At 52.6% G+C, this 19,166-nt stretch overlaps 2 protein-coding genes across 18 annotated transcripts in view; one reads left to right on the forward strand and one right to left on the reverse strand.

Annotated features, from left to right (window-relative positions):
- The window catches only part of DAB2IP (DAB2 interacting protein), a 127,725-nt gene extending 111,449 nt beyond the window's left edge, over positions 1–16,276 (forward strand). For 8 of the 10 annotated variants that reach the window (XM_021414084.1, XM_021414088.1, XM_021414089.1 and 5 more), the window contains 6 exons: positions 249–427; positions 1,893–2,766; positions 5,068–5,220; positions 8,160–8,362; positions 9,067–9,154; positions 11,276–15,039. In XM_021414084.1, coding sequence (XP_021269759.1) covers positions 249–427; positions 1,893–2,766; positions 5,068–5,220; positions 8,160–8,362; positions 9,067–9,154; positions 11,276–11,443 — 1,665 coding nt within the window. In that variant the 3' untranslated portion in view covers positions 11,444–15,039. Of the gene's footprint in view, positions 1–248; positions 428–1,892; positions 2,767–5,067; positions 5,221–8,159; positions 8,363–9,066; positions 9,155–11,275 lie in introns of all 10 variants that reach the window. The other 2 variants (XM_021414086.1, XM_021414085.1) reach the window with 2 other exon arrangements.
- The window catches only part of TTLL11 (tubulin tyrosine ligase like 11), a 52,437-nt gene continuing 43,629 nt past the window's right edge, over positions 10,359–19,166 (reverse strand). For 5 of the 8 annotated variants that reach the window (XR_002443667.1, XR_002443664.1, XR_002443663.1 and 2 more), the window contains one exon: positions 10,367–12,500. The gene's annotated coding sequence lies outside the window, so the exon portion shown is untranslated. Of the gene's footprint in view, positions 12,501–19,166 lie in introns of all 8 variants that reach the window. The other 3 variants (XR_002443666.1, XR_002443665.1, XM_021414098.1) reach the window with 1 other exon arrangement.

Below are 19,166 nucleotides of genomic sequence, written 5' to 3' on the forward strand. Positions count from 1 at the left end.
CTTGGCCATAGTTTTCTTTGTCTGAACCATGTTAAGTGTGCTTGCCTCCTTCTACCACACGGCTGCAAATGATTCCTGAAGCTGTGTGTTCTGGGACAGGCTGTAGCCTTAGCGGTGGGGTTAAATGTTGGAGAAAATGAATGTTGCTAACATAATGCACTGAAGAGACTGCCCAGCAATTGGCAGAACCCAATGTTTTCTTGCAGAAACCCACGATGTTGGTAGTAACTCTGCTCTTTTCTCCCCAGAGCACTGCAACAAAACTTGGTCCTCTGCCGCGGATCCTGAGGGACGTCAACTCGGCGCTCAGTAACCCGGCCTGCGTGCAGGTCTCGGTCACGGCCGATCACGCTGCATCCACTCCCAGTGCTGGCAACAGCATCTCTGCAGGGCTGCAGAAAATGGTGATAGAGAATGACTTATCTGGGTAAGAGCAAAAGAGGTGGCCTGGCCACAGACTAGGGAAATACTGAATGTTCACCTACTGCCAAAACCTGAGCGCCTGCAGGGACAGGCAGGACAAGGCGTAGTGTGGATTTCCCCCATCCATTGGCAAAGCTTTCCAATTGCAAAACTGATGCTGGGTGTAGTTCAGCTCTGAATGTAGGCATAGCAGCGGGCAGTAGTGCAAGTCAGCAGCTCCATGCTGGGTCCATCCTGAGCCAGAACTGAGGATGTGGTCTGGGAAACTGAACACTTGGTTCTGGGCTCTGCTCTTGACACTCGGCTGCAGAAGCAACACGTTCATCCTTTGAGGGCATTGAGGGTACTAACCTCGAAGCAGTGAGTTTTACCGTTGCGTTCATTAGGTGTCTGGATATGCAGAACTTATTGGGTTTATCTGTCTTTGTAAGGCATAGTGTACGTGGTGAATTCAGTGTGGTCCAAACTGGGGCATTCCAGTACCAGCAGGCAAGCTGTAGAGGCCTAACAATCCGTTCCAATCTGCTCCATCCTGCTTGTATAATAATGAGTGTTTTTAACGAGCAGTGATTCACAGACAGTCACCAAACACACTTATAGGCCTAATTATGTAAGAAATGTCATTCATGGGAAAGATGACTGTCTTGCACACTAAAAATGTTTTTGTTTGTGGAAAATGAAATAGAGCCCACATAAATTGAAAGACACTGCTAATAAAATAGTTTGTAAGTGGAACCTGCATAATGTTTAACAGTTTAATTAGGAATGAAAGGCAGCAATGGAGCTGGACTTGCTCTAATCAGAGCTTTCATCTCTAATGCTTCCCAGCTTGAGGTACAATTATTTAATGCTACAGAGAATCTCTACTAGTATGCCATCACCCAAATACTTGCTTACAGTGCATCGTCTTTGATCAGTGGTATATTCACATTGAGCTACTGCAAAGCTCTTTCTTCCTGTCTGCAAGAAATCAATATTGCCTGAATTTATCTGTTACAGCAGAAGCAATGGATATCTTTCAGTTGCTAGGATTTAGCTCTGCGGTTACAGCCCTGTGTCTGACCCTCAGATGCGTAGTGTGGGTCTGACCCACGGGGTGCTGTGCCAGCACAGTGTCAGCTTAGTGCCCGGGCACAGGGCAGGCAGGAGCCTTGAGGGCACAGCCAGCTGGAAGCTGGTGCGCTGCCGGCACGCTGAGCAGAGCACGGCAGGTGAGGCAAAGGCTGGGAGCAGCGTGCTGTGAGCCTGCGAACGCCTGCTGCGTGGTACGGAGCTCCCTGCCTTGTGCCCGTGCCCCCTGCTCGGGCTGTACCATCCCCGCAGGGCGAGCTGTGCCTGCTTCCCGCGCAGCTGTGCCGCCCCGATTGCTTCTGAGTGATAACGTTTTCCTGCTCCAGTGCGGCATTCACAACTCTTCTTTTTTTGTTTTGTTTTCCTCTCCTCTTCCTTGCGCACTGACTTCCCTGCAGTCTGATAGATTTCACACGGTTACCATCTCCAACTCCTGAAAACAAGGACTTGTTTTTTGTCACAAGGTCTGCTGGGGCGCAGCCCTCGCCTGCCCGAAGCTCCAGTTACTCAGAGGCCAATGAGCCCGACGTGCAGATGTCAAATGGCAGCAAGAGTTTGTCCATGGTGGACTTGCAGGACAATCGGCTCTTGGACAGCGGGGCCAGCGTGCCCGGCGCTGCCGACTCCCTCAATGACAGCCAGTCGTCCCTCGGGCAGTTGCAGGGTGTATGGACCGCTCGGACTCAGCAGAACAGCGTGACGGGCATGGCCACGGTGCGCCGCGTGGGCCAGACGCCCACCACGCCGAGCGGCGAGAGCGCGCCCGGCCGGCCCCAGCTGCTGGCCCCGCTCTCCTTCCAGAACCCCGTGTACCAGATGGCCGCCGGGCTGCCGCTCTCGCCTCGCGGCCTGGGCGACTCCGGCTCCGAATGCCACAGCTCGCTCAGCTCCCACAGCAACAGCGAAGAGCTGACGGCCAACAAGCACGGCTTTGCCGGCCCCGCCGCCAGTGAGGACTTCACCCGCCGGACGGGGGAACTGGCCCGGCGGCAGCTCTCGCTTTCCGAGAAGGGCGGGCAGCCCACCATGCCACGGCAGAACAGCGCGGGACCGCAGCGGCGGATAGACCAGCCGCCGCCACCACCGCCGCCCGTCACCCGGGGCAGGACGCCGCCCTCGCTGCTGAACACGGTGCAGTACCAGCGGCCTTCCAGCGGCAGCATGATGTCCTCCTCGCCCGACTGGCCCGGCAGCGGGGCCCGTCTCCGGCAGCAGTCCTCCTCCTCCAAGGGCGACAGCCCCGAGATGAAGCAGCGCACCATGCACAAACAGGTGAGTGGGGGCTGCAGCGACTGGGGGAGGGGGATTGGGGGGCCAGGCCACGGGCTTGGAGGAGAAACTGGGTGGAGGGGAAAGCTGCAGTGGGAGCAGACTTTGTGATGTGCCGGCATCGTGATCGTAGCACGGCTCCTGCACCCAGCCTGGCCTGAGCCTGAGGCCCTACAAGGAAGGGAACACAGAGGAGTGCTCGTTCCTCTGTCGTGTGGCACACTGCAGCGTGCTGGCTGCAGGGCGGAAGGTGGCAGAGCCACGAGGGCGATGGCAGCCCCACCTCTGCCCTGCACTGCTGCCTTGTCACTGCTTTGCCTCTCCATGCGCAGGCTCTCATCCCATGCCATAGCCAACCCAGCGCCATCTCACAGACTTGGACCGGGCCCTCATCTTCTCTCATATCAACAAAGCTCTGTACTGCTGCTCTTGTTCCACCAGAGCTGCGGTGTCCGTGCACACTCCAGTTCGCTCCATTAGACCCTCCTGTGAGCGCACATGGGGAGGTGAGAGCAGGAAGGAAGTGGTGTTTTCCCATCAAGAGCAAAGTCCCTCTGTGCGGAGCCTGGCAGCGGTCGGGTCCCGGAGCACATCTGCTTTGTACAGAGACCTGGCTGTGCAAGGTGCTAACACTGAAGCAGTTAGGTCACAGACCCAGGACCCTCTGGCTTTCCTGGCATGGATAAATTGCTTTTCGTTTTACATTTCAGATATAACCCTGTAAAAAAAAATTAACACAGCAGGGCCTCTCAGTGCCTAAAGGGAGAGAGATAACAGTAATACAAGCCCAGAGAAGGTGAACAGTTGGCCAGAGCTGCCTGCTCCTCAGCACAGGTTCCATTTCAGCAGCAGAGGTGGAGGCCGTTGGCTGTGCTGCCCATTGCAGGCGGTTTCAGCCCGATCCAGAGCTGTTCTATGCACGCTGTATTGATTCATAAGCACTGACATTAGCAGGCATGCCATGTAGCAGCATTTGTGTAATGTAGATCGATACTTGTTAGGTGCAGAGGGCACAGCTCCAGCACAGCCCCCCTCTGGGGCAGTTCCTCCCAGGGACACCGAGTGACCTTGGCTGGCTGGTTGGTGTTCCACAGCTTTCCTCCGCCCTCACTGCCCTCCCAAGAGCTGAAGTCCTAGAAATGCCCCTCCCAGCCTAATCCGCACAGTTCACCCCTGTGTTGGTGGTATCTGTGAATCATAATGAAACTGCTGCTCGAGAACCAAGAGCTCCCACGCAGTGGCCACTTGAAGAGGATTGCCTTCAGAAGAGCTGCTTGCTCCTGCCCTGCAGCAGTGCCGCCTCCGCCTCCTGAGTGCACCTGAGCCGCCTTCAAACCCGTGCCGGGCAGGAGCAGGCTGTTCTTTTTCACATCTGCAGAGAAACGAGGAGGAGGCAGAAGGGCCAACGTGCAGTGGGCTGTTAATGGATAGCACTGGACCCAGGGCCTTTACGTCACTGAGGGGAACCTGGGTGGGCAGCTCTTCTCTGAGCAGCCCTCAGTGCTCCTGCTCCATGAGCAGTGCCTGAGCTGATGTCAAGTTGTGGAAACGAAGACCAGGCTGAAGGATGGCACGGGAAAGCTTCTAGCGCTGGTGCTTTGAATGGAGGAGAAATTTCCCAATCTCTTCGCCTTGTGCTCATTGAAGAAACTAATTACTGCCGTTTATAATGAGCCAGGATGGAGGGGAAATAGCTGGAGCTTCACTTCCTCGAGTTGGTAATGCAGCTGGAAGGTGCTGAGCTCGCAGTCCTGCCCTCGGCCCCAGTGCCTGTGGGAGAGCAGCGCTGCGCCCTGGGCCCGCCAGCCCCATGAGCACACCTCCAGGGAGAGCTCGGGAAGTCGGACCTCATCGGTACAGAGCCTCACCCAAGAAGAAACGGTTACTTTTCAAGAAGGCATGTTATCGAAGATGTGATTTTATCTGCGCAAAGGCTCCGTGGCAAGCAAGAGCACAGCACAGTGAAGCAGAGGCTGAAGAGCTGAGTGAAGTCTCTGCTCACAGAGGTGACAACTGCTCCAGAAACCTGGGCCCGTTCACTTCAGCAGGGTCCCGCTGCCACGCGCCTTTGTTTGCCTGTTCCATAGGGATGGCAAAGGGAAGAATTCAACCTGTCAGATGTTTCTGACGCAAAAAAAAATGTGAGGTGTGCACCAGGAGGTGTTCCTGCCCCTTTGGTAGCTCAGACCTGTTCTCTGCTGTTGGAGCAGCATGGGAGAGGGCTTGGAAGGAAGTGCTCTCTCTGGCTTCATGACCTTTCTGTTACAGGTTTTTCTTTTGTTACGGTTGTATGTTTCATTGTAGGCCCCTTCTCCTGTGAACCCCAATGCCCTGGACCGCACTGCTGCTTGGCTTTTGAATATGAACATGCAGTTTTTAGAAGATGAAAGCATTGACCCAGATTCCAAGCACAGGGATAAGCTCAGGAATAAGGACGAGCTCAGCCAAGCAGAAAAGGTAAAACCTGATTGGATTGAATCAAGTTTCTAAATAGAGAGAGGATTTCCTTGAATGTGTTTGAGCTGCAGCCGGGGCCAGGCCGGCAGAGGCTGTCGGGCTGCTGGGGACGGCCAGGGGAGGTTTCATACACTGACTCAAATTAGCCTCTGATGGAAGCAAGTGAAAAAAGCGGGAGCCAGGAGTCAGGGCTGCTCTGCAGCATCACCTGGAGCCAGCCGGTGCCTGTTACTCCCCCCTGGCTGCAGGGGAAAGAGGGCTTAAAAAGCAAATTAAACACACCCAGAAAGGAGACCAGAAGTAGGATGCAGGCACACTCCTGCCTAACTGCAGGGATGTGTAGCAAGAAGCAGCTCCCGTGGTAAGAGGCTGTGAAGAGAGCTAAAAATTATGTCCAGATTCTGGTCTCGGATGCCTTCTGGGGCCTGGTGTGACACCGCTGATGCAGTGACACTGCTCCAGGCTGTGGCTGGGTCTGCCAGCGAGTCAGAGCCAGAGGGGCACTGAGCTGCTGCAGAACTGGCACTTCTCTGCAGCCTGGCACTGCGGGGTGTCTGCACTTGGGCGTTTGGGCTTTGCTCCATCCCAGTGCCAAGTGCTGCCAGCAGGTCACGCAGAGCTTCTCCCTCCCTGAACTGTTTCCTGTTTCGCAGCACTGGTTTTGTAACAGTAGCCTTCCCCTGCCGTGTCCTGTCATTTGGGGGCTCTCACCTTTAAGAGGCAGAGCAGGGAGTGGGAGGTGGGGGCTCCCCCCAGTAGTGTGGCAGTTAGGATTGCTCAGCCCGTTTTTTATGGGCTCTTTCCTCCTTGGGTATTCCTGCAAGCGCAGACGCGCACTGATCAGACACTCAGCTCTGTGGTTAGCTGAGTTTATTTGCACATGTATAGAAATTGTGAATGTGACCTAAGCAGAGACACCGGTAGGCAGCAAATGAAAGTGATGCTTCCAGACCCACACACTGTGCACTGTTATTGCTGCATTCGGGCACTGAAGGGCTGCAGAGAGGTTCTGTGCTCCTGTGGCTCTGCAGTGGGATGGCAGGGACAGCCTTTGCTGCGCGGGGGCCGCACCAGAAGCGCCATGGGCTGCAGGGTGGGTGTCCCTCAGCCCGGCCTGGTGCCTTCTGGCCCGGACTGGGCTCTCATGGGCGGTGGAGGGGCTCACCAGCACCTGCTCCAGGGAGCTGATGTTGGGGTTAGGAACTTATTTCTGCAGCAAACCAGTCCCTGTCCTAAGGCCACAGGTGTCCCCCCGCCCCTGGTGTCTCATTGCCACGTGGCATCTTTTGTTACTTTGCTGTCAGATCACTGACATTGAAGATCATCATTAGCATAATCTCTCTCCCCATTACTGTAAGACTTGAATGGTAACCAAGAGTGAGACAAGTGTTGTAGAGACAGGAGCGACTCCTTCGGGCTCTGAGGCCTCTCCTGCTATCACTTGCACTCACGCTGCTCCTATTTTAAGGCTAGGGTAGGTATTTAATCTTTCCTGTTTGAGCAACTCCCTTCTGTCTGACTTCAGTGCTTCTGTGCATCTGTGTGGGCATCTGTGTTTCCCATCCCTCCGGTTTCAAATGCAAACTGTGTCCTTTCAGTGCCTCAGTAAAAGCTTTGCTAAAGGAAGAACACAGCGATCTGTTGTGGCCGTCTGTGCCCAGGCAGGAGGAGCTCACAGCCCGTTCCCACTCAGCCCCTGGCCATCAGGAGGCCCCTCGGCATCACACGTCTTCAGTCTGGAGGAGCTGAGCTCCTTCTGCAGTCAGTCAGTTGGGCAGAGGAGCGGTTTTTCTTAGAGCAGTGCTTGTGTGAGCTGGGGCACAGGGCGCCATGGCTGTGCTTCCTCTCTGAAGGAGCTGATCTGTCAGGGATGCTCCCCAGGAGGACTCACAGTGTCAGGATACAGCGATGTTCATAATGTGAGTGCTTCACGCGGGTGGAGATGGCTGAAGGACAGGGACCTGTTTTCAGCTACCCCAATCAGTTCAGGATTCAGCACGTTCCTCTCTGCTCCTGTGCAACACCTGTGGCCTTGTAACTCATCTCGTGGCCCAGGTGATTTTTTTTTTTCCAATCTGACTCTGAAAAACAGCTCCTCATAATGTCAGGTGCGTATTAATTATTCTAAGGTCATTATGGTTAAGATTTTTTAATAGACAATTTTCAAAGATAACTTTGAAATTAAAGTCTTACACAGATACACACTGAATTTTCCTTTAGCAAAGCAAGTTGCACTGAATGCTCTGCAACAGCTGAACCCAGCTTTGCTGAGTCAGAAAGCTCTGTTTTCATAATTGCTTTACGTGATTCTTCTGCTGCTGATTTTTAGCTTCAGCTGTGTGATCGGCACAGTCTGTGGGGTCTTGGCTTCATGCAGCAGCTCTTCTGGGACCAAACCCTGGCTTGCCATCTGCTCGCAGGGTTTGAGATGTGGGGCTGCAGCGCTGCCCCTGCCCAGCTCAGCCCTGAGCTGCTCCATCCGGGCAACAGCTGCACCCACTCCAACTGGGGCTGCTGCACTTGTACTTTCAGCGTCTCCAGAGCACTCCTGTTTATTGATACAGGCTGAAGAGCTCACGCATTAACCCAAAATCCCAGCAATTCAGCTTCTCCTGCCTGTGTTTAGCCCTGCGCTTAGTGTGAGGAAGGTGCATTTGCCATTCAGTCACTCTAACCTGCTTTCCCCATGCGAACTGCCGAACTCTAACAGCCCATTCTCTGAACCTGCCAGCACCGTGCCAGCCCTGCAGGACGCAGCGCCGCTCCTAGCGCAGCATGGAGAAGACCGAAGAGGAGGTGTCGGCAAGCGGGGTTATCTGATACGGGTTTGCAGCTAGGAGAGGGGCACCGTCGGGCTGTGGGGAAACCCTGGCAAGGGCAGAGCCATGCGAGATGACATGTTTCAAGTGTTTTCTCCTGTCTGTCCCCGCGTGCTGTAGTACCAGCAGGACCTGGTGGTGCTGCAGGACAAGCTGCGCATCTCCAACAAGAAGCTGGAGGAGTACGAGACGCGCTTCAAATGCCAGGAGGAGACAACGCAGAAACTGATGCTGGAGTACCAGGCCAGGCTGGAGGAGAGCGAGGAGCGGCTGCGGAGACAGCAGGAGGATAAGGAGATCCAGATGAAGGGCATCATCAGCAGGTACAGGGCAGCTGGGGGACGCAGCAGGGCTGGCGTTAGTGCTGACCACGCTGTTCAGTCCTGCTCATTTCACCTTACCTGGGCCAAGCCACGTCGGTGCTTCCAATCAGCACTCACAAAGGAGTCTTCCTTCCCTGGCCTTAGTCACTTAAGCTGTTGGGCAATGTGCTCTAGGACTGTCTAGACAAAATTAATAGCCAGAAAAATGATGCACTGAACCATTGGTTTGTGTGTAATATCAGGTGGTGGCAATGCCCACGTCCCTGTTCTGTTTAAACACACAGCTGCGTGTCGTGGGAGCATCTCAGTGTGCCTCCACGTTGTGCTCTCAGCTGAGGACCCAGATTTCATCTGGATGGTGGGGGCTGCAGGCGGGGGTCTCTGCCATTTCACACCTCCTCCTGTGTGCTGCAGAGGTGCACGTCAGCCTTTGCTTCCTCAGTGTTGAGGAAGCATCCAGCTGAAACAGTCCCTGCCCTTTCTCTGAGAGCCTTTGGGGTGCTTACGTTCTTCTCATAAAGTATACTTTTCATTAAGCCAACCTGTACCACAGAGAGGCAGCAACTGCAGGCCTGCCAGGTCCCCTTTCCTCCAGCTCCTCCCAGCTCTCAGATCACTTCCCTAAGCAGTACAAACCACTACAACGGCGATGCAGTCTCCATCTTGAAAACACGTTCTTATTTTCTTGTCTGTCTGGCTACCAGGCTGATGTCAGTTGAGGAGGAGCTGAAGAAAGACCACGCAGAAATGCAGGCTGCCGTGGACTCCAAACAGAAGATCATCGATGCACAGGTGAGTCCCTGACACCGAGGGCTGCAGCACTCCTCGAGGTGACTCTTCCAACATGCAGTCTGCCTGCTGTGCAGCAGCACCAGATCGAGTGCGGTCAGACGGCGTGCATGGGGTGTGTCAGCACAAAGCTACAGTCCGTGACAGGGTGGGTCAGCCCTCAGCAGGATACTGCTCTGTTGCCAGAGCATTTGCATTCCTGCAGCTTTTTCCAGCCTTGGTGTTTGGCAGGTGACATGGAGGATGTGGGGGTGGCAGCAGGCCGAGCAGTGAGGAGATGGTTGGAGTAAAGTGTTGAGAAGGGCACAGCTGACAGAAGGGCAGGGAATGATAGACAAGAGGAGAGCAAACACGCAGAGCAGAGAAGGAAAGCAGACTTGGAGGCAGGGCCGTTAGCTTGGAGGAGCGTGGAATGGCAGTGCCAGGGGACTGACTTTGTGCAAATAGTCAGCACACAGGAGTCAGCACCCTGCTCCCTGCAGGGACGCCCTGGGCCACAGTCAGTCTGTGCAGGACTGTACCAGGGCTCTGGGAAGCTCAGTTAGTGGTACAGATTAGAATGGCAGAGGGGCACCAGATGATGGTTGAAAATACGGTGCTTGGAACAAAGGATCTGAAAATACAGCCCATCATCTTTTCATTTGTTTAGGCAGCTTCAGGTTGTGGCTAGGTGCTAGTGAATTGTAGGCTTTCTCTTAATGATCGTATTAATCACTTGTGAGTCACCACTCATGACTAATTTAGTGTATAGCTAATTAAAAAGGAGATGAGACGGTGGTAACTTCGCAGAAAGAATCACTGTTTTCCTGTACAGTAATTTGTTCCAAGCCAGTAAATCAGCACATTCCCTGCTGTGCTAGGGCAAAGCCCAGCAGGTGAGGGGGAGCCTGGGGGCTGCAGCCAGCAGCAGCTCCTCCGGGCCCCGCAGTGTTACCTGTGGGGCTCCCACCCAAGCCTACGTGGCACACAGTTTTCTGCTTTTTGTTATCCCACACCGTGTGTGAGCCTTCAGAGTTACACAGGCAAACTGCTGTGCCCCTCTGGATTGTTTCCGTTCTGCCTGCTCACAGCAGACAGCAGGAAGGTGCAAGCATGGCAGGATCAGGCTCCAGCACAGCAGCTCTTGCTCTTGTCCCCATGATACTGCACTGGACCCCTTAGTGTAATCAGTGAGAATAAGGAACTTGCCATCATAGCCATCCTGGGAGGCCACAAGTCATTTAAGGCATTTATTTACACTAACAAAATCAATTAAACACTGACAGGAATAACCACCTTGGGAGAGAACTACGTTTAGAACAGGAATCTTATCGTCTTCATAACAGCTGCAGTTAGAGCAAACAACACAATTAATTTCTGTATCATTGAAAAATAAGAAAAACAACTTTATCTCCATTTTGTTCAGAACATGGTATGATAAAATTAATTCAGCACAGATTCTGCTTGTTTAAAAGCCTGATGCACCAAAGCTTCTGTGAGGCAGGCAGTAACCCTTGGGAGCAGGGGAGAAGCTCTGACAGGGATCTCCTGTAGCCAGAGCTGCTCTGTGAATGGGGTCAGGGCTGCAGAACTGCTGCCCACCATCCCTGCAGCCCTGCAGAACTCCGGGTGTTCCCCTGCAGATGCTTCTGGAGCTACCTGTAGAGAGACTGTTTATTCCTCATAGAAGTAATCCTAAATTTATGTCCCAACCCAGAATTTCAGAGGCTTTCACTCTAGCCTCCCTGAAGGAAACGCAGGCTTTGCACAAGCCTGGTGCAGCTCAGCCCAGCACAGTTCTAATCTAGGCTACAGCCACAGCCATGCAGTCCAACACGGAACTGCTGGGAGGTTGCAGAGCACCCTGCCCCAGCATCAGCCCAGCCTGGCTCAGAGGCTTCTGGCTGGGACGTGGCTGCTGTCAGGCCAGCCTGGAGCACGCAGCTTGCAGAGACGTCTGCTCACCTGGCAGCAGCAGGGGAAAACCCAGGCAAAGCCGTTTGTGGACCTGCTATCAGCAGCAGACTGCCAAAGGGTCCTGGTCCCAGAGGCCTGTGGGTTGCTAGCTCAGAACAACCCGTGGCATCACAGAGACAGGTCTCCGTGCATTTCCACTGACAGCTCCCTCGGCCTGTTTCTTTGCAGGAGAAACGCATTGCTTCATTGGATGCTGCCAACGCACGGTTAATGAGTGCCCTTACTCAGCTGAAAGAGAGGTACAGCATGCAGACACGTAATGGGATCTCCCCCACAAACCCAACTAAATTGCAGATTACAGAGAATGGAGAATTCAGAAACAGCAGTAATTGTTAACCCGCGGAGGGCGCTGCCGCAGGAGGAGGCCTGGCCAGAGAGACCGTGCAGCAGCAGGTGTGAGCCGCGGCTTCAGAGAACGGCTGCTCTCTCCCCAGAGAACCCAGCTCCTTACTGCGGACGGCGCGCTTGACTGAGCCTTTGTGGGAGATGCTAATGCCAGCACATTGAGGGGATGGAAAGATCAAGTGTGAGATGAGTGGCATAAGGAAATAAGATATATTTGAGAATCGCTGTCACTGTTGGATTTAAATCAGTGTTTAATGTTTAAACAGAAGTAACCTTTTCCTTCCAAGCTGCCCAGAGGATACACCTCCCCCCTCCCAACAAGGAGTAATGTCCTTGCCACTGCAGTAAGCGAAATGCAGGGAGCTGGGCAGAGCCTGCGGTGGGCAGCACCTTCAGTACAGTCAGCACGTGCTGGACGAGGGCTGGCAGGAGCCTGGCCCGCTCCTCCTGTGACTCCCCCTGGAGCACAGCCCCATCCCCAGAGCCATCCCTGAGCCTTTGGCCTTCCTTATGTAGCTTTTGTGCCGCCCCTGACTTTTACAGTGGGGAGCTGTCCAGAGGGCATTTGCACAGCAAATTAGTGTTTAACTAAATCTGCCCATAAAGGGGCAGAGCCCAGCAGGATGGTCAGGGCTCACTCAGTGCAATGTGGTGACCGTGTGGGAGCTGTTGGGGCTGGGGGCCCTGGGCAGCCCCTATGAGCAGGGCAGGCCCCAGGCTCCTGCGTGAGTGGAGGGAGGAACTGGGCCCTGCAGAATGGCTCCTTGGTTCCTCTCCCAGCTTCTGCTCTCACAAACGCTGGGGACAAGTCTTTGTAAAGCAATAGTTCCAGGGCACTGTGTTCCCTGCCACACGCATAACCACAGAACAAACAGAAGGTTACCTGAGCTTGCTGTCCCCAAGCTGTGAGTGAGGTGCAGGGTCTGGATTTGCTGCTGGTGCCCACTGTGGAGGAGAGGGAGTGCCAGGCTGCGCTGCGGCCAGCTTCGTGCTTGACAAAGGGTTCGTTATGGGGATGTCATGCTCTGTGCAGAGATTTTTATTGTTTCTGGGGAGGAAAAAAAGGCAAAGAAACAAGAACAGCTATGAAGAACCATGAAGATCGGTAATTGTATTTCTTTTCTTTCACAGTATGCATTAGAAAAAAAAAGAGCCCATTTTCTGGAATTCTGTCCTCTTTAAATTGGGAATGAGCACTGCATGGAAATTAACCGGCTTGAAGAATGTAAAACATGGTCATAAGGGAGTAACCAGCAGGAACAGCAGCCACCACCGAGAGCCCCCTTGTCAGGAGCACTGTGCAGGCATAAGCCAGGATTAGACTTTCCTAACTGCTGAGACACGCAGCCCCGGCACACGCAGACATGTTGCTCAGCGGAGGGGTCACCTCCTTAACGGGGGATTGTGCCGCTGACCTGCCGCCACGGTGTGTTTGTTGGTTCGTGGTTGTTCAGTTAGTCCTTCACGACTCCCAGTCTCAGAGCAGGTCACTCGGACCGAGAGCCAGAGAGATTTCTCTGAGACACGGATGACAGTGTACAGTGTACAGGACATCTGCCTATTCCTCCCAGTAAAGTTTAACACACTGCTGACCGCCTGTCCTAGCTCCTCCTGCCACGTGTAAATGTACAGCCAAAGGTACTAGGACGTTCACTGAGCTCTGCACAGCTTAGGTACCACCTCCAGCCTCGCTGGGCTGCCTGAGCAGGACGCGATGTGCCATAAGCTCTGCACTGCCATGCTGCCCCACAGCTGTAAGGCTCACTAACAGCATTTTTCCACGTGCAATTGCTTTCAAAATTAAAGATGAATTTTTTTTATTTTATTTTTGTAAATGTTTTTCTGTTGCCTGGAAGCCCTGGGCCAAGCCCGGTGCGGCTGCAGCTGCTGCAGCTCCAGTCCTTGGAGGAGCGAACGCGTTGCTCTGCACCGAGGTCTCCGCGCCCCACAAACGCCTGCAGAATGGTGCAAGTACACAGAGACCCCAAAAGGAACTCCTCAGAGAAAAGTAATCACTAAGTGTTTATGCCAAGTACAGCATGCGGAGAATAGCACAGATGTCTTTGAAGAACCTCACACAGCTGACAAGGTTACAACTGGAGACCCAGACAGGTTAGGAATACACAGGGTACTGTGAACAGTTTGGTTCGTACACATAACTTCTGCCATTGTCTTTATATACATGATAAGAACCCTGAAAAAAGACTTACAAACTGCTCTTGCCCTGAGACGTATTTGTAGAGCTGATTGTTTCTGAGCTCCAAAATATTGGTGGTGGGCGAGATGGAAGTTGTTCAACATGACATAAAGGAGTGGAAGCACTACCAGGGCACAGGGCAGATGCCCCACCGGCAGCGCTTCCCTTTGTGTGTGGACAAAAGCTGGGGGTGCAGTCAGTGCCCTCTAAGAGCTGGAATAAAGCCCCACCCACACCACAATTGGTTAGCGCTGAAGCAAAGTGCAATAAATCTTCCGCTCCCCCCCCCCCAGCCAAGGCACTGCTTTTACACCGCCATCTTCCTTTTTTCTTTTTTTCTCCCCAAGATCTGTCAGAAAATCCTGGGTAACCTCAAACGTGCACATCACTGAGCATGCTGTCCTGCTGCAACAGCAGGCTGCTCAAAGCCTTCCACAGTGAGTTCCAAAAAAAAAAAAAATCTTAACAAGTTCCAGTGCCAATACCTTCTGGAGCTGTGGCTTAGTTTCCTAAGCCAGTATGAAACAAAATTCCAATCAGGCCCTGATCTCTTTACAGTGGAGCTTCCCCAGCCCCTTGTTCCTGTGTCTGCTTATGCTGCAAGTGTCAACAGCTGGACCTAAGTACGACCCTCTCGTGTCAAGGTCTGGGGATAGGTTTTAAGATCCAGGCTCAGCTCAGTTCTGTTACTTCTGTTTGTGTTTCTGTTATTTATAAACTGTACATTTATATATGTGTGTGTGTGTGTGTGTGTGTGAGAGAGAGAGTGGGAGGCAGCGAGCACATGTGAGAGTGGCAGTGCCAGGTACCCAGCTGCGGCCTCAGCCCTGGTGCCTGGCGTAGCAATAGCAGAGGCAATTAATTACAGGAGGTGCTCACAGCACCGCAGTGAAGCAACCACTATGCGTAATGTTTTGTGATCTGCTCCATTTTCTTTTTCATTCTTGCGCTTTCTAAAATAAGAGGCTGTTCTAGTGCAAACTTGTCAAAGTGTAAACAAAACTAAAACACACTCAGATTTTTATCTTAATACAAGTCTTAATATTTTTTGTAAATGTTTTCAGTGTTTACTGTAACGTATCTATCTCACTAACAGTTGTATATAGTAATTTACTTCTGGTGCTGCTTATTTGGTCAAGATTTGGCTGTATCTCACTGCTGTTCAGCAGAGGTGGACTCCAGCTGGCAAATCTGGATCCAGCCCAGGTTATGATTTCAGCCTCCTCCCTTTGGGGCACCTGAGGGAAGGGGGAGCAGCCAGGGATCCAGGTTTGAGGTTGGCCCACCTCAAGGATTCTGTTTAAAGAGTTATGATTTGGGGTTTTGTTCATCTGTAGCAAACAGTTCTGGAAAAAAAAAAAAAAAAAGAAAGTAAGAAAAAGAAAATTTTGTGTAAACAGGGATGGAATTGACCGAACAATACTCCGGGGTCTCTGCAGACTCTAAGTACCATCCTTTTGGACAGGGATTATGGCTTAAGTGCGGTGCCAACTAAGCAGAGGGACTCAGGTCCTTCCCCATGCCAATTAATACTACAGCACAGTCACCAGCCCCTTTTGCACCAGATTAAGCAAATCCTGCTGCCATCCAAAGAGTCCTGTGTCACTCTGCATTGTCATTTCAGTCTGGTTGGTTTTGTTTTCTGCTTGTAAAGCACTGATTGCACTGTGAGAACATGCTGAGTCCGCCGGCCTGGCAGCCAGCCCGCAGGTCGCTGCAGGGCGCAGGACACGGGTTCCGCTGTGAATATTCCTAAAGGGAGAAGGGACACAGTGGACCCGAGTGAGATACCACAGGCTCTGCTGGGAGAGCAGTCCCCAAATTGCATCCAAAGCTGAGAATGCTCACGGGCTTCTCGTGTTACTTAAATCCATACCAGTGTGCAACACGAGACACACTGAGGTCTGATCCAGGACTTGCAGCACCCTGCCCAGCATGGAGTGCGTGAGCTCGCAGCCACCACCGTGCCCCAGCCCCAGAGGACGCTGCTCAGCCACAAGGCTCAGCTGTGTGGCCCTGTCCCGCTCAGAACCAGCCGAGCCCCGGGCCAGCCCTGCACGGGTACCTGGCACCTTTTCCCTTGATGAATATTAGATGGAGGGGATGGGGGGAGAGGGAGATGACAGAATCATGAGCTTTCCAAACCAAATCCAGTCCTAAGAGCGCTACAGAACATTCAAAAACAATCATGCTTTGAAAAAGGGTGTCGCGTTCAAGCACTGACTTCACAGGTTACCTGAGCTGTGACATTGCTGTAAATTCCACGTGGTTCTGCATCAGCTGCCAGCACCCCGAAGTGCAGTCTCCATGTTCACATATTCCTTTATCATACATCACTGTGTCTTAAGATATACCTCTCTCTGTATATCTGCTTAAGCTGATACTTGTTCCTGATAAGCAGTCGCTATGTTTTATATCCTCTTATAAAGAAAAAAAAAATCTTTTTTGTAAGTATGTTTAAAAACAAAAAAAATGCAAAGTGGAAGTGTTTGCTGAATCTCCTTCAGCTCCTTTTAAACTATGTAATAATGTACAGAGAAAGTTGTTGGTGTTCAAAGAAATGATGTGGCCGTGCAATTTATGTACATTTGCAATTAGAAATATTAAAGATTTATTTAGATATTTTATATAAGCGCTCCAGCACCTCTGCTCTGTCCTTTCCAGGCTGCAGTGCCCTTGCCAGCCCCGTGCAGCCACGTCCCACCCACATCCCCTGATCACACAGCACATCCCAACGCTCTGGGGTGGGCAGAGCAGGCAGAGCTGCTGATGGCAGAGTGCCGGCACTCGGGCACCAGAACGGCTTTGGGATCCCAGGAAAACATCTCTCCAGCCCGTGACAGCCCTCCCACCCAGCAAAGTCACCATGCCCCTGGGCACATCCCTGCTCATGCAGCCGCCCTGGGTGCACAGCAAGGAGCTACCAGTGCTTTTCCTGCAGCAACCACCATGGCGAGACCCATAAGCGCTGGCCCTGTGTGCTGATGGCCGGGCTGGGGCTGCCTCGCTGCCCAGTGCCGTGCTCCCTGCACAGCACACCTCACCTCCCAAAGGCCCTTCCCTGGCTTTCTCATAAAAATAGCAGAAAACATGGAGAAGTCATTAAAACCCCAGGTAGCATCAGCACCTCTGTCTCATTAACATCACCATAATTAGCTCCTTAGAGAGAGGGGAAAAGACAGGCTGGCGGCATCAAAATGAGTAGAGACAAAGAGAGTACCTGCGGCTCTTCCCATGTGTAGCACCTCCAGCTCAGGGCTCCCAGCAGCACTGGCCCCTGTGCTCCTGCTCCACCAACACCAGCAATACCACAGCGCTGAAATCCTCTCTGGAAACTCACCTTCCCCTCAGCCCCATTCTGGCCCCCCAACAGCACTTGCTACCTTCACACACCCTCAACCACAGCTGCCCTGGGGACAAGCCCAGCAGCCAAACCCTGTGCTGGCCACAGGCTGCACAGAAGGGAACACTGCCACTGCAAGGGCTTGGAACGAAATGAGTCCTGTCCTCCCTGGGCAGTGACTGCTCCTGCTGCCATCCCAACACAAGTTGCAAGAGCCTCCAGCCATCCCACAACGTACCTGACACCTCTGTACCCAAGTCTTAATGCCTGACCTCCTCCTCGTGGCACACCTGGGCACAGGAATTATGGTCTGGGGAGGTTTGAGCCTTGTACACATTGAGTTTACCCTTGTTGACTTCGAAGGTCAAGAAAGGAAAAAGAAAATTGCTCAGGAAGAAAAAGCAGTCCAGGAAACCCAGGGCATCAGAGTGCTCCAAGGAGGGATTAGTTAGTAACACCCTGATTTGAATAAAACCTCTTCAGCATTGTTACGGCTTCATCAGAGCAGAGCTCAATTCTCAGCTGAAAATACCCAGAACAGCTCTGTGCGCTGACAGCTTTCAGCATTGGAGCCTCCCAGCATCTGGCTGCAACCACTCCCACCCGCTTGTCAGAAGGGCAAGGCTGGGAGAAGCGAGGCTCAGAATTGCAAATCAGCAGCCAGAACAACAAGGGCAACAAGGGGCTGGGAGGCTGGGGATTGCCAATGTGTTTGCTTGAGCTTTTTAATCTGAAGAGTCATTTTAACCCAAGACTCATCAGCATTAATAATGTTCTTGTAATTGCATCCTTGCACATTTGTATCAAGTTCCGCTTTGTCAGAATCAATAGGCTGCAGACTGTTCGTGCTGCCCGTTACCTCCACTCCAGCGCAGGAGCAGCACAGCCTTGGCCCTGGGCAGCCTTGCCCCACTCCACTGCCCTGGTAAAACTGCCCTCCTCCCCAGCACTGTGGCACCCAGAAGCTCACTGGCCAAAGAACAGTAAAACTCCATGAAAGTTACACGTGAATGCCATCAGCCTTGTTTTCATGAGAGACATGCAGCTGGAGCACAACTTCCCCAAGGCCTCTAATAGAAGAAGCCAAGCAGCGCATCTTCCTCCCCCACTTCTGCAAGCAGCCCTCCCACAGGTGTTAGACCAAGCCCCAGAGCAAATGCCCTCTGGAGATGCAATTCCAAGCAGCCAGTACGCTAATCTCCAAAGCCTCAACCCTAGAGACAGGGAGCAGAGCTGTTCCCTGCCAGAGAAGTCAATAAAAACAGGCAAGCAGAAAGGAAGGGGCTGGAAGAACAAGAGTCATTAGTGGAAGCTTGTTTGTGCTAATTAGATCATTGTCTGGAAACTATCGATGTTGCTATTTCAGCTCCTCTTGCTGTTTACAACTTTATTTTATCCATGTCTACCAGGGAAGGCCACAGCAATGCTCAGGGGACGAAGGCTGCAGCGCTTCCCACTGCCAACCCCCCCTCACTCAGAGCCCTCCAGCATCTCCCCAGCTCCATGGCAGGACAGGGAAGAACGCAAAGGCTCCCAAATGGAAGCCAGCTCCAGTGCCCCAACACTACCCTGAAATACCATTAAAAACTAGGTTAGCAGAGAAGATGAAGATTAAAGCCACTGAGCTAGCAAAATGGGTACAGCGCGAGGTCAGCAGAGCAGGCTGCACACTGCTGTCATTTAACGCACCGTGCCACCTCTGCCTGGCTCCATTAGCAGCAGAGCTGCTCACAGGCTCAGGTTTGACTCACGCTCCCTTCACTCAGGGGAAAATGTTTTCCAGTTTGTCATTACGTGCCCTGCACTACTATTGATCTTAGAGAGACATTGGACGAGGTTATTCAGTTATTAAAAAGGAGGTGAGAAGAAGAGAGAGAGGTTTGGACACCTGTAGGATTTCTGCAGTTTCCTATCTGACAGCAAGCACAGTGCCACGTCACATAAATAATACTGATGCAGGCCCTTTGCATTATCAGATTTTCCCATTGCTGGTGTGAGTTGTAATTGAATAACCTTGACCATTTGACTTTTCTCATCTTCAAGGAATGAAACCTGAACAGCAGAGATCCCAAGCTGATTGCTTTTGATTTATTACAGTCAATTTTTTTCTACCTGGAACCCATACTCCTCCCTCATCTCTCTGAGCTAAGGGAGAACAGTGAGACCTGGACTGA

Source organism: Numida meleagris, chromosome 16 (assembly GCF_002078875.1).
Source record: "Numida meleagris isolate 19003 breed g44 Domestic line chromosome 16, NumMel1.0, whole genome shotgun sequence".
NCBI classification, from domain to species: domain Eukaryota; kingdom Metazoa; phylum Chordata; class Aves; order Galliformes; family Numididae; genus Numida; species Numida meleagris.